Below are 15198 nucleotides of genomic sequence, written 5' to 3'. Positions count from 1 at the left end.
CGCTGAGGAGCGTTTCTGATTGCAGTCACCGCGGCCCTCTCGAAGGGCTTGCCGCTAGCCACAGGGGCCGTAAGGAAACGGAGAAGCCCACGTGGGACTGTACCACAACTCAGCAGCTTTCCAAGACAGAGACAGTCCTTCAAGGCCAGCAGCCGGACCCGAATACATCCAAGATTCAGTTTTTCCTTGTCGAACAGGGGTGTTTATGTACGGTCCGTTTCCATGCTAACAGCACAGCTGGGCGGGGAACATTTAAAGTTATACTTCCCTACGCGGAGTCGGGGTGACCTGGGGCCAACATATGTTTGGGCAGCAGTGGGTGAATCGCTGTTTGTGGTTCTCGGTGTTTAAGGCACAGACCACAAAGAGAACTCCTATCAGCATCACCAATTTTTTTAGAATAAAGGAGACAAAAAAACCCTTGATGGGTCAAGACTGGGAGAGTGCATCAATTTATGTTTATCCAGGCTGATACGAGGATAAACTTCCAAGAGCCGCCTTTCAAGCTAGAATGTCCCTCTCTAACACAAGAGCAAAGCAGCAAAGTAAAATAATTACCTTCTCTGGCCAGATTCCCAGGTGGAAGTAGAGCCTGGCTTGAAGGAGGAGGAGCTGCACCTGGTCCGGGTACATCGCCAGATACAGATCCAACGAGTCTCTCAGGAGCTGGTAGGACTGGTCGATGCCTTCCCTGGCAGGGGAAATACATCACAGTCTTACTCTGTTTGCTTCTGAGCCGAGACCCTCTTTTTCAAGGCCCAGGTTGTAAAAGTAATGGACACAAATGCCACACCTCTTCTAATTTTGGCACTTCCTTTCTGTTCAGCAAGTAGTTACAATGATTTTAATAATAATAAATCCCAGAAGAAATAGAACTTTTGTACCCTGCTTTGGTGATGGGCATTAAATTAAAATAATAAACACTTTCATTATATAGTCACCTCAGTAACACTGTACATAATTAAAAATAAATTCTGAACAGAGAGAGCACAGAGGACTTTTAGGGCAGGAAAACTGTTCTGTATGATACCACAATGGTGGGTACATGTCATTGTCATTTATCCAAACCCACAGAACGGACACCACCAAGAGTGAAGCCAAATGTAAACCGCAGACTCTGCTAATGACCCGACGGTGGAGGTTCATCAACCATAACTAACGTCCAGCTCTGATGCAGGATGGCGATAGCGGGAGAGCCTGTAAGGGGGGGAGGAGGGCAGGGGCGATAGAACTCTCTGTACTTTCTGCTCTGTTTTGTTATGAACCTAAAGTTTTCTAAAAAAAAAAATAAAATCGGGGTGCCTGGGTAGCGCAGTTGTTAAGCGTCTGCCTTCGGCTCAGGGCGTGATCCCGGCGTTCCGGGATCGAGCCCCACATCGGGCTCCTCTGCTGGGAGCCTGCTTCTGCCTCTCCCACTCCCCCTGCTTGTCTCTCTCTCACTGGCTGTCTCTCTCACTGGCTGTCTCTGTGTCAAATAAATAAATAAAATCTTAAAAAAAGAATAAAATAATAAAAAAAATCTATTTAAAAAGAAACAAAGAATTCCACCATGAGGCAGAAAACTGACTCCAACACACAACCTTCTATTTTCCCTGTAAGACAAATTTCCTTTGACTGAGAAGCAAAATAGTTTCATACTTTTGTTTGTTTTCTTATCTAAGTGATAGAAATGTATAAATCAATGGGGCGCCTGGGTGGCACAGCAGTTAAGCGTCTGCCTTCGGCTCAGGGCGTGATCCCAGTGTTATGGGACCGAGCCCCACATCAGGCTCCTCCGCTAGAAGCCTGCTTCTTCCTCTCCCACTCCCCCTGCTTGTGTTCCCTCTCTCGCTGGCTGTCTCTCTCTCTCTGTCAATTAAATAAATAAAATCTTTAAAAAAAAAGAAAAAAGAAATGTATAAATCAAGAGACGACAAAGCACTTGGACGTGAGAACATCCTGCCCCTGAAAAATAACCCTTACTCATCTAAAATATTCCTGTTACTAAAGAATGCTTTCAGTACGACAGATAGCTTGTCCAAGTGCACTGCAAAGGTGTCAAAGAAGAGTCACTTAGCACATCTTAAACCGGGACGGCACCGTGTCACGGGGATGAGTTTCTTCCTGCAGTGGGTCGGCAGCTGTAGATAATCCCAACTGAGCCCCACAGCATCCACGGCCTCGCCGCATCGAATAAAATCCTCGGTGAGGCCATCCTCGCCTCCAAAGACATGCCCTCGGCACAAGTGCTGGAAAACCAAGAAAACCTTACCGCTTTCCCAGGCTTAAAAGGTTTCCCACCATTCGCTGTAACACCTTCTTCACGTTGACTACCCCATACAGCGCCGCTGTCACGTGCTGGCCGATCAGGTATTCACACTCCTTCACCGTCAGCTGCTTCCCCTTCCCGAAGGCATCGATGTAGATGTAGTCAAAGATGTCCAGGCTCGCCCTATGCAAACGGCACGTGTCGTCAGCCTGATCTCGGGTCGGAGCTGAGCCAGGCAATATCTAACCACCCCACCACCACACCGGTAAGTAGCTCAAGTTAGCGCCTGAATATTAACACAGCAGCATTTCTACCTAAAAATATTAAAGCCTTGTTTAAAGTTAAAAATCTGACCCTTTATACAAGCCCTGCTGCGTTAAGACTGCAGGACACAGACGTTTAAGGAACAGCACTGATGGATGCCATCAAATAGTTTTGGGGGGAGATTAAGCCAGACTAAACCAAGTTTGAGAGAGAACAAACTAGAACAAACTAGAATGTATTGACCTGGTCTACAAATTCTCAGTTAGAAGTTTGGCTGAGAGCAATACTGATGGAAGGCCCGAGGCCCTCTACACACCCCGCAGATCTGCACCATTAGTGTCTATGAGGAAAGTCATGGAGCCCTGCCCGCAACTCTGCAGACACGCTCAGGTGGGCAGCCAGGGCTCACCTGGGAGCCTGCGCCAGACTAGAGAGCGGAGCCCTTGCCCTCGGCCACGCCGCCCCTTCCATGAACCATGCTCTTGAACACGGTGGTGGCCCTTGCTGAGTGGAGTGGTGGGAGGAGGTTACATAAAGCTGTCCTCAGCGCATTACCAAGAACATTCTATGAGGATTCCCAAGGGATTTAGGGGGTCTTTGTCTCAGGGAGAGTCGTATTTTTTTTCTTGAGCGGCCGATCCACTTTGATCTTATGCCCACTGTAAGCCATGTTAAGAGATTTTTTTGGGGGCTGCTATAAAAAGCCCAGTCAGATTTCTTCCTAGAGTCCTATCGATATCCTTTCTGTGGCAAGACACATGGAATGTTCCACAAAAAAGGGATGCTCTTCAACTCTCTTTATGAGTCTAGGAGAACCATGCATATACACACAAATTTATAGGCAAAAATCCTCAATAAAACATGAGCAAATCATATAACGATGTATTTTTAAAAATCCGTATGATTAAGATAGATGTACCCCAAGGATAAAAGGAGAATTGAATGCTAACAATTCTATTTCAGCATACGCAGTCTAAAAGAGAAAACCATTTGATTGTATCAGTTGACAAAGAAAGGAGTTTTTAGGGAAAAAAAAAACTAATGCCCACTTTTTTTTTTTTTTTTTTGAGAGAGAGACAGCCAGTGAGAGAGGGAACACAAGCAGGGGGAGTGGGAGAGGGAGAAGCAGGCTCCCAGCGGAGGAGCCTGATGCGGGGCTCGATCCCAGAACACCAGGATCACACCCTGAGCCAAAGGCAGACGCTTAACGACTGAGCCACCCAGGCACCCCTAATGCCCACTTTTTAATAAAACTGAAGCAAACTAGAAATTTAGAAGGCAGCTCTGTCTGATAAACCCAATGAAGGGAAATATCCCAAACATCATGTTTGATGATCGGTGAAATTTTAAAAGCATTCCACCTACGTCCCTCTGGGTGGCTCAGTCGGTTCAGCATCTGCCTTCAGCTCAGGTCATGATCCCAGGGTCCTGGGATCGAGTCCTGCATTGGGCTCCCTGTTCAGTGGGGAGTCTGTTTCTCCTTCTCCCTCCACTGCTCCCCCTGCTTGTGTGCTCTCTCTCTCTCACTCTCTCAAATGAATGGATATAATTTTTCTAAAGCTTTTATTTAGTTGTCAGACAGAGAGGGCACAAGCAGAGGAGCGGCAGGCAGAGGGAGAAGCAGGCAAAGGGAGAAGCAGGATCCACGCTGAGCAAGGACCCCGATGCGGGACTTGATCCCAGGATCCCGGGATCAGGACCCGAGCTGAAGGCATATGCTTAACCGACTGAGCCACCCAGGCGTCTCTGAATGGATAAAATCTTAGGTAGGTAGGCAGGTAGGTAGGAAGGAAGGAAGGAAGGAAGGAAGGAAGGAAGGAAAGAAATGAATAAATAAATAAATAATAAATGAATGAATGAATGAATGAATGCATTCCACCTAAAGTCCTACCTAGTAGACAAGGGTACCTGCTATCACTGTTTCTACTCAACTTTGTGCAAGAGGACCCAGTCAGCAGAGTAAGTACAAGAAACAGAAATGTACAAAGGCTAGGAAGAAAAGAAAAACTGTCACGATTCACAGGCAATATGACACTCTACACAGAAAACCCAAGAGTTCACAATGAACTCTAATAATTTATTCAGCAAAGGGATTATCAGATCTGTATCTAAATATCAATCAGACACAAAAACGACCATTTACAACAGCAACAAACATTTAAGGTTCTTAATGAATAAAACTAACAAAAAGTCAAAGAACTCCATGAAGAAAACAATAAATTCGTTTTAAGGAGACACCTGAGTGACTTATTCAGTTAAGTGTCTAACTCTTCATTTCAGCCCAGGTCACGATCTCAGGGTCATGAGACAGCCCTGCGTCCAGCTCCGAGCTGAGCGTGGAGCCCGCTTAAGATTCTCTCTCTCCCTCTCCCCTTCCCTCTCTAAAAGTAAATAAATAGGGGCGCCTGGGTAGCGCAGTCGTTAAAGCGTCTGCCTTCGGCTCAGGGCGTGATCCCGGCGTCCCAGGATCGAGTCCCACATCGGGCTCCTCCGCTGGGAGCCTGCTTCTTCCTCTCTCACTCCCCTGCTGTGTTCCCTCTCTCGCTGGCTGTCTCTCTGTCACATAAATAAAATCTTTACAAAAAAAAATAAATAAATAAAAAATAAAAGTAAATAAATAAGTAAATAAATAAAATCTTCTTAAGGACATTAAAGACAAATGTGTAAGGAAGTATCATGTTCACAGACAGACTCGGTAGTGAAACACTGACGATATTGTTCACATTCATCTATGAATCCAATCCAACATCCATACGGGCTTTTGAAGGAGCCTGGTAAATGAATTCTAAATCGACAGAAGAGCAAAAGGCTAAGAACAGCCACGGGAATTTCGAAGAACTCAATGCAGGTCTGACCAGCAGGAAATAGTAATGATAAAGTTACAGTAAGTAAGAGAATACGGTGTTCGTGCAGGGACAGAGCAGAGACCAAAGGCACGAGGAACACTGGTGGAAGTGAGGACTTGGGGGGCCTGCAGCCCCACTGATGCCAGGGGGCTCCATGTTTACTTCTGCCAGGTGCCTGGAGTGCTGACAAATTACTTCACTGCTCAGCTGCACTGCTAGTGTACGTTTGCTGTAGCCTAAGGAAAAACGACAGTTACCACGCACAACTGTACCCAGCTATAAGTTACTATGGCAAATAATACGGTAATTGGACTTTTAAATGCTTTATATCACGCAGAGATCCTTGGTGGATTATTACATGGCACTTTAAGAACATTTTTGAGGTATTTGGAGAAATTGGTTGGGTTATTTAGAGAGAGAGAATGGGCTGAAAAAGCATATTTCCCATTTACAATAACAGAAAATGGGTGTCTGCTGTCCAAAAAAAAAAGCCATGCAACACATTTTTAGAAACAAATATTTGGAAAAGAAGGGAAGCCCATATATACCATTTAAGGAAATATACATATGTAATGAACTACAAAAATTTGCATGGAAATAACAAAACTTTCAGATAACTAGTGGGTATCTCTGCAGAGCAAGGAGGAAGAAGGGGATGAGGAAGCATACCTAGGAGGTTCCAATGATACGTGTTTTATTTCTTAAACTAGGTGTAGAAATATAGACGAGTGTGGCGCGTAGGTGGCTCAGCTGGTTGAGCGGATGTCTGACTCTTGATTTTGGCTCAGGTCATGATCTCAGGGTCCTGGGATGGAGCCCCGAGTCGGGCTTCACGCTGAGCTGAGCGTGGAATCTGCTTGAGGTTCTCCCTCTCCCTCGCCTTCTCCCCTCCCCAAACTTATGCGTGTCCACACTCTCTCAAATAAATCAATCTTTAAAAAAACCCCACAAAATACAGAGATAAGCTATACCTTTCTTCTAGGTATGTGTCACAAATTCTACTAGGTGTATAAAGTGCCGGGTCATCTCAATCCTCCAAACTACTTGAAAAACATGTGCTCCATTTTCACAAAGTAAAAAACTGAGGCTCAGAAGAAGCCAACTTCAAAGCTCAGGTATTTTCTATTACTCCAGTCATCAGAGGGTATCACGGTCATTCAAAGAACAGGATATAATTAAATAACATTGTTCCTTTTTCCTCTAAATGGCACATTTAATAAGAAGATAGTTCTGCCTCCTTGATGAACTGTTTTCTTTCAGAAAATCTAAGCTCCCGCTGATAAGAAATGGAGCAATTGCTCTGCACATGAGTAAGAAATGGCCACCCTGTCCTCTCCCCCATCTCCTTCCCTACCCTCCCGCCTCCCTCCTTCTCTCTCTGGTGGGGGGGTGGATTTTATGAAGACTACAAAGTAAGACTTTCTTTAAGAACTCTTTGATCTAGATGGACTTCAGATATACTCAGAACATTTCATCCTAAAACGGCAGAAAACACATTCTTTTCAAGTACACATGGGACATTCTCCAGAACACATCACATACTGGGTCACAAATCAGGCCTTAACAAATACAAAAAGATTGAGAGCATACCATACATCTTTTCTGACCACAACACTATGAAACTTAAAGTCAACCACAAGAAAAAATTTGGAGAGACCACAAATATGTGGAGATTAAGTAATATGTTACTAAACAATGAATGGGTCAACCAGGAACTCAAAGAAGAAATTTAAAAAATACATGGAAATAAATGAAAATGAAAACACAACTGTCCAAAACGTCTGGGTTGCAGCAAAGGTGGTCATAAGAGGGAAGTATATAGCAGTGCAGCAATACAATACCTTAAGAAGAAAAAGCCCAAATAAACAATCTAACCTTACACCTAAAGGAGCTGGAAAAAGAACAAGAAATGAAACCTAAAGTCAGCAGAACAAGGGAAATAAGACAGATTAGAGCAGAAATAAATGATACAGAAACAAACAAACCAACCAAAAAAACAAAAATAAAAACAAAAAATGGTAGAACAGATTAATGAAACCAGGTACTGGTTCTTTGAAAAAATTAATAAAATTGATAAACTTCCAGCTAGACTTATCAAAAAGAGAAAGGACCCAAATAAATAAAAATCACAAAATAAAAATCACAAACGAGACAGGAGAAATAACAACCAACACCACAGAAACACATACAATTATGGAATATTATGAAAAATTGTATGCCACCAAATCAGACAATCTGGAAGAAATGGATAAATTCCTAGAAACATATAAACTACCAAAACAAACAGAAAGAAATAGAAAATTTGAACAGAGCAATAACCAGCAAAGAGACTGAATCAGTAATAAAACAAAAAATCTCCCAACAAAGAAAAGTCCAGGGCCAGATGGCTTCACAGGTAAATTCTACTAAACATTTAAAGAAGAATTACTACCTATTCTTCTCCAACTATTCCAAAAAACAGAAAAGGAAGGAAAACTTCCAAACTCCTTCTATGAGGCCAGCATTACCCTGATTCTAAAACCAGATAAAAACTCTACTAAAAAAGAACTACAGGGGTGCCTGGGTGGCTCAGTCAGTTGAGCATCAGACTCGATTTCGGCTTGGGTCATGATCACAGGGTCGTGAGATTGAGCCCTGTGTCCGGCTCCACACTCAGCATGGAGTCTGCTTGTCCTTCTCCCTCTCCTTCTGTCCCTCCCCACACTGGTGCATGTGTGTGCGTGCCATCACAAATAAATAAATAAATGAAATCTTAAAACAAAACTACAAGCTAATATCCCTGATGAACATGGATGCAAAAATTCTCAACAGGGTGCCTGGGTGGCGCAGCCGTTAAGCGTCTGCCTTTGGCTCAGCGTGTGATCCCAGCATTCTGGGATCGAGCCCCACATCAGGCTCCTCTGCTAGGAGCCTGCTTCTTCCTCTCCCACTCCCCCTGCTTGTGTTCCCTCTCTCGCTGGCTGTCTCTGTCAAATAAATAAATAAAATCATAAAAAAAAAAATTCTCAACAAAATACTAGCAAACCAAATCCAATACATTAAAAGAATCATTCAGGAGCGCCTGGGTGGCTCAGTCGTTAAGCATCTGCCTTCGGCTCAGGTCATGATCCCAGGTCCTGGGATTGAGTCCCACATCAAGCTCCCTGCTCAGAGGGAAGCCTGCCTCTCCCTCTCCCACTCCCCCTGCTTGTATTCCTTCTCCCACTGTCTCTCTCTGTCAAATAAATAAAATCTTAAAAAAAAAAAGAAAAGAAATTGAAGAGAACACAAAAAAATGAAAAGACATTCCATGCTCATATATCAGAAGAACAAATATTATTAAAATGTCTGTGTTACCCAAAACAATCTACACATTTAATACAACCCCTATCAAAATACCCACAGCATTTTTCACAGAGCTGGAACAAACAATCTTAAAATTTGTATGGAACCATGAAAGACGCCAGATAGCCAAAGCAACCCTGAAAATGCAAAGCAAAGCTGGAAGCATCACAATTCCAGACTTCAAGCACATTACAAAGCTATAGTGATCAGAACAGTATGGCACCAGCACAAAAACGGACACATTGATCAACAGAACAGAATAGAAAACCCAGAAATAAACCCACAATTATATGGTCAATTAAACTTTGACAAAGCAGGAAAGAATATCCAGTGGGGAAAAAGACAGTCTCTTCAACAAATGGTGTTGGGAAAACTGGACAGCAACATGCAAAAGAATCAAACACAAAAATAAATGCAAAATGGATGAAAGACCTAAATGTGAGACATGAAACCATTAAAATCCTAGAGAACAAAGGCAGTACCCTCTTTGACATCAGCCATAGCAACTTCTTTTTAGATACGTCTTCTGAGGCAAGGGAAACAAAAGCAAAAATACACTACTGGGATTTCATCAAAATAAAAAGCTTCTGCACAGAGAAGGAAACAATCAACAAAACCAAAAGGCAACCTAAGGAATGGGAGAAGATATTTGCAAATGACATATCTGATAAAGGGTTAAGATCTAAAACCTATAAAGAACTTGTATTGGGGCATCTGGCTGGCTCAGTCAGTGAAGCGTGTAACTCGTGATCTCGGGGTTGTGAGTCTGAGCCCCACGTTGGGTGTGGAGATTAAAAAAAAAAAAAAAAAAAAAGAACTTATAAAACTCAGCACCCAAAATACAAATGATCCAGTTAAACAACGGGCAGAAGACATGAATAGACATCTTCCCAAAGAAGACATCCAGATGGCCAACAGACCCATGACACAATGCTCAGTATCACTCATTATCAAACCCATAACGAGCTTATCACCTCACACCAGTCAGAATGGCTCAACTCAGCAACATGGCAAACAACAGGTGTTGGTGCAGATGTGGAGAAAGGGGAACCCTCTTGCACTGTTGGTAGAAATGCAAACTGGTGCAGGCACTGTGGGAAATGGTATGGACGTTCCTCAAAAAAAAAATTAAAAATAGAACTAACCTATGACCCAGCAATTGCACTAGTACAAAATTAGTACAAAAACACTAATTCGAAGGGATACATGCATTCTGATGTTTATAGCAGCATTGTCTACAATAGCCAAACTGTGGAAACAGCCCAAGTGTCCATCAACAGGTAAGTGAAGAAAGAAGTGGTATACTTATACACAATGGAATATTACTCAGCCATAAAAAAGAATGAAACCTTGCCATCTGCAACAACATGGATGTATCTAGAGTATAAAGCTAAGCGAAATAAGTCAGTCACAGCAAGACAGATACCATATGATTTCATTCATATGTGGAATTTAACAAACAAACGAGCAAAGGGGGAAAAGAAGAGAGGCAAACCAAGAAACAAAATGTTAACAAGAGAACAAGCTGATGGTTACCAGAGGGGGGGTGAGTGGGGGCGAGTGGGGGTGAGTGGGAAGGGTGAAACAGGTGATGGCGATTAAGGCGTGCACTTGTGGTGATGAGCGCTGGGTATGCTATAGAAGTGCTAAATCCCCTAAAACTAATTTTATACTGCATGTTAACTAAGTGGGATTTAAATAAAACTTAAAAAAAAATTAAAAAGCAAAATTCCTTAAAACAAAACAAAAATCTCTTTGCTCTGATCTGCTTTGCAACAAGGGACTTAGAGATCCACCTAAACCCTGAACTCCTAGTCCTACTCTTTAAATATACTTACTTGGAGAGAACTACAAATTCACAGGCAGCTTTAAGAAATAATACAGAAGATCCAGAGTGCCCTTCTCCCAGAACCAGAATCCCGACACTGACGGCCAAGGAACCAGACAGTGGGCCCACCCCTAGTGCTCTGGCGAACCTCTGTTCTGTTACTGCATTTCCTCTCAGCACCGCGGGGCTGATTCCTGAGGCCCAATCACAACGTAGGATAGGTGACTCACCCTTCTGCACCCTGGCACCACCTTAACAGGAAGTGACTGGGGAAGTTGACAGGTTCCAGCGGGACCCCCAACTGCCGGGCAATTGTCAAGTAGAGCAGAGACATGCTGATCGGGATTCCTGTTCTGCGAATCAAAACCTAAAGGAGAAAACAATCCTTTAGCCTCACGGAAAGGAACCATGCCTCATCATTCCTTCAATGTTAAGTTCTTACGGGGCACCCACCGTGCATCAGGACTGACGCTAGGTTTTTGTGGTGTAAGTGGACGGATATTTGATTTATTTAGATCAGGGGTCTGCAAACTGCAGTCTGTGGGCCAAATCTAGTCCACTGCCTGTTTTTATACGGCCTGCATAAGAGTTTTAACATACTTTAGTGTTTAGAAAAATAGTCAAAAGGATACTATTTCGTGACACACAAAAATTACATGAAATTCAAATTTCCATGTCCATACAGGTTTCACGGGAACACAGCCACACTTGTTCGTTTTTGCAATGTCCGTGCCTTCAACTTCAATGGCAGACGTGAGCAAAGAGGACACACAGCACATGGCCTGCAGAGCCGAAACGTCTGGCCCTTGACAGAGACAGTTTGCAGACCTGTGATTTAGGATGTTCTTCTTCCAAGAAGAATGGAAGGCCATTTCAAGGAAAGCGTGTATAATACGACAGAAAAAAATTAAGGTAGCATACAGGGCAACAGAGTAGATCTGAAAACGGTGTCAAGGATGAAGCACATAAAAACTAAGTATCAAGGTATGGCTGGCCAAATTTCCTCCAACCCTTCTAGAGGCCAGTGCAGAAAGCAGGCCTGATTAGTTTCAGTTTTGTGTTCGTAAGATACAAACTGACCAAAGTCAGAGAGATACCTATTTCTAGACAGGAAATGATCTCAAGCGTTTTCACAGAATAAATAAAAATTCATAGCAATATCCTGATGGCAGAGGCAAAAATGAGGTTCACTGGGCATTGAGAGATGAAAAGACAATGCATTTGCCCTCAAAAATGATACAACTGCTCAGACACGACCTTAAAAAATATTATTCTGTTTGAATTCACCCGCATTTACCTGGTGCATGTACAAGTTGAGGGCATTGTAGTAATCCATCCGGTTCCCCTTAAACTTGAGCTGGTCGTAAAGAACATAGTTCATGGCATCCAGCACCTGGCTCTGGAGTTCTATCTCCATTATCATGGAGGATTCACCTGAAACACAGAGATCTACTCTGAGGACACAAGCACTCCCCAAGTTGAGACCAGTGTCCCAAATAACCTGTACCACGCAGACACTGGCAGTGTCCCAACAGGACCCAACAGGTGTTGCCAGTGCAGGGTAGAGAAACGAAAATGAACTTAAAGTGTTTCACGTTTCCAGGTGAACATGTGGTGGTGTCATTAACTGCTTTCCTGGTGACATAACAGAAACACCCTACAGAGTTTCTCAAATCCACCAATCGCTCCGCTAGGTTTTCTTTTGCAAAGACTGTTGGATCCAAAGCAATTCCACACCTGCCTTGAAGGCCAAGCTGGGGTGTCGACTGTTGATGCCCCGAAGGGTTTTGCAAACAAGCTCCACGATGCTGTCAATCTGGGCCTGGATATCTTTGAGGCTGATGTCAGAAAGAGGATTGCAGTACTGGTCGATATATACAGCACCTGAAAATGAACAGCAATTACTGAGTAAGTTCCTATTTCTACCCCTTTCCTCTCAGTTGGTCATTTAGCCCAGACACCTGGGCCCATAGTTCTCTGCACCATCCTCGCAGATAAGCTTTGTTCGTGGCTGACAGACCTTGCAGCCACTACATGAAGAAGGAGCCACATTCTGATGATGAAGGAGTTTAAACACTTCATTTACTTATTTTTAAAAAATAAACCAAACCCTCCCTTACAGGTTATGGACTCAAAAAACAGCATAATACACAGCATATTCCCATATTCTATTACAGAGAGAAATAAATGCTATAAAGCTCTTTCCAGTAACTCTGAAAACATAATGGCATAAGATAGCCCCTTTACTTAAAAAAAAAAAGTTGAAAGCCCTCATTGAGGGATTTCTACAAACTGTACCCTTCAAAGGTGAAACAGTAAATGAACTTTGGAGAGAACTTTATTTTCGAATTGGAGAAACACTGACACTCAGGAAATCTGCAGCTAAAGACTGTACAAAGTACACTGGAGTCACGGTCTCTGGAACCCAGCTGAGCTCTTTACTACTTCAGGCCATTTTCTAACCAGATGCCAAAGGGCTAATTTGATCATTTGGTTATAAGACATTTTCACTTGAGAAGCTGCAGTTAGAACTATTTTTTTTTTTTTTTGAGTCACTTTAAACTCAAGAGGTCAGGTTCTTGACCCCCTACTCACACTGCAAGGAGCTGAAAGCAGGCCTCAAGAGACCTGGACCCCCATCCTAATTTTGCCCCTTAGCTAGGGATTGGCTCCTGGGCTTTCTTGGGATGGTTTCCTCACCTGTTGGCTGAAGTCCATTCCATCCTAATGCTATGATTCCTAGACTGTGTTAATACTATCAAATTATTCTTGTCAGTCACCAAGGATCGAAACCCTGGAGCTGACTTCCACTTGCTCAAAAACCTTCAATGGCTACCCAGGGCCTAAGCACTGATTTGGAAGTTACTGAAAATCATAATATTACTTTATATTTGGAGACGAAAAAGAAGTCATCGTCTTCATAAATAAGCGACAGAAAACAAAGCCTGTCAAATTATTCCTGACTGTGGAATAAACAAAAGAGAGGGGGACTCTCCATGCCAGGACGCATAGGAGAAGATTCCAGGGTGGTGAGGCTGTTCGAGTTTAATCAACTGAAACAGATTTTTCACTTCCTTGTAGATGATGAGACTTTTATACAATCAACAAGAATCTGTACTGGGCACTGTGGATACGCAGTGATCATAATAATGTTAAGGTCAAGGGACACAAGAACCTTAATGATCAGTTAGAGAACAAAACGCACACACGTGAAACCGACACCACGCTGTGGTTTACTAGTCAATGCCACTGCGCATCTGCCTCTCGAGGCCAGGAAAATCTGCAAGCGCTGCAGTGGTCAGCAGAGAGTCAATGGAAGTTAAATTTGAATGGAACTTCTGTGGGTGAGCAGGATTTAAGAGGGAATTCTAAGAAAAAGGGATACCGCTAGTGAAGATATGAAGCCAGGAAGGAAGACAATGACCTGGCTGGAGCAAAGGGGGTGTTTTGGAGAGTAATAGGCAAAGGTCTGGGCTTCGGGGAGGTCCAGATTATGGAAGGCACTGAAAAGCAGGCAGAGAGTTAATTTAAAAAAAAAAAAGGAAATCAGTCAACCGCACAGAGTGGTGAAAAGGCCGGGTTTCAGGCTGGACTGGCGCTAGGTGTCAGCGGCCTTGAGGCTGAGGAAAGCAAGTGCCACTTAGAAAGCAGCTGCTGGGAGAGGTGGTTAGCCTACAAGACCACAGGAATAGAACGGAGACACAACCATGCCAACGCTGGGAAGGAAGGAAATTGGTGAACTGGGTAAATCACAGGGAGCAGGGAATGAAAGTGAATGAACAGTTGTAGCCACACTTCATAACCATAACTTATGGCTGTGCTTATGCAATATGCTAGGAATTTAAAGTAGTGTAAAAAAATGAAGTCACATTTTGTTCTTGTCAACTTAGCAGGAACAAAGTTATTCCCTTCTTTGCGTCTGTCCACCGACTTCTTTCTCCTCACTTCTCATTATGGACAAGCAGCCTCGCTGATGCACTAGAACGCTCCGTCCTCGTTAAACTCAGACCAGGGAGGTGAGGGGATTTGCTTGAGGTCACACAGACACAAAACTGGACACATTTATTTCTGATTTGGAAATGATGCTTCAAAGCTTAGAAAAAGGGAATTTAACCTCGTTAGCTAAATTATCAGCCTCATGCTTTGAACTGATGGTGCATCTTTAGAAAACACTGTCTCTTCAACTGACAGCCAAACATTCTGGCAAAATCTTAGCTCTAACTTTAGCAGTTTTGCCTAACTGATCAGACCGTATAATCCCACCTCCAGAAGCCCACGGAGCACAGTTAACTTTCCCGCTGCTCTACCTTCAGGGACGATCTCCACTACTGTTCAGAGTGACAACTTTGCTGCCTGTTGAAAGATCACTGTCAGAGCCTCACCTTCAAGATACGATTCATAGTCATCAGGCTGCTGAAGAAATGCCTTAAGGTTATTTAAAATTTTCTGTTGGCGTAGGTAGTAGAGAATTTTTTTAGCGTAGTATTTCCAGGTCAAAGCTTTTCTGGAAAACAAACAAACAAGTCAATGAGAATCAAGATACCAAAACCTTCGATTACCTTATTTTTTACTTCACACTAATCACAGGATGGAAAGAGCCTACTTAACAAGAAATATATATAATTTGTTCGTGATCACACAGCACTTGTTATCAGGAAAGGAGACAGCACAATTTACAACTTTGCCTT

General features: G+C 43.2%; 1 protein-coding gene across 4 annotated transcripts in view; it reads right to left on the bottom strand.

Moving 5' to 3' along the window:
- FBXO21 (F-box protein 21) overlaps positions 1–15198 on the bottom strand; it is a 47114-nt gene that overhangs the window by 21379 nt on the left and 10537 nt on the right. For all 4 annotated transcript variants that reach the window (XM_045776019.2, XM_087857310.1, XM_045776001.2 and 1 more), the window contains exons 4-9: positions 14893–15014; positions 12248–12394; positions 11808–11944; positions 10741–10877; positions 2252–2431; positions 559–691 (exon numbers count right to left, since the gene is read on the bottom strand). In XM_045776019.2, coding sequence (XP_045631975.1) covers positions 559–691; positions 2252–2431; positions 10741–10877; positions 11808–11944; positions 12248–12394; positions 14893–15014 — 856 coding nt within the window. The remainder of the gene's footprint in view (positions 1–558; positions 692–2251; positions 2432–10740; positions 10878–11807; positions 11945–12247; positions 12395–14892; positions 15015–15198) is intronic.

Source organism: Ursus americanus, chromosome 30 (assembly GCF_024610735.1).
Source record: "Ursus americanus isolate L20-20 chromosome 30, mUrsAme1.1.p, whole genome shotgun sequence".
Lineage (NCBI taxonomy): Eukaryota > Metazoa > Chordata > Mammalia > Carnivora > Ursidae > Ursus > Ursus americanus.
Note: the sequence above shows the minus strand (reverse complement) of the source record. Positions and strands in the feature narration are given on the sequence as shown.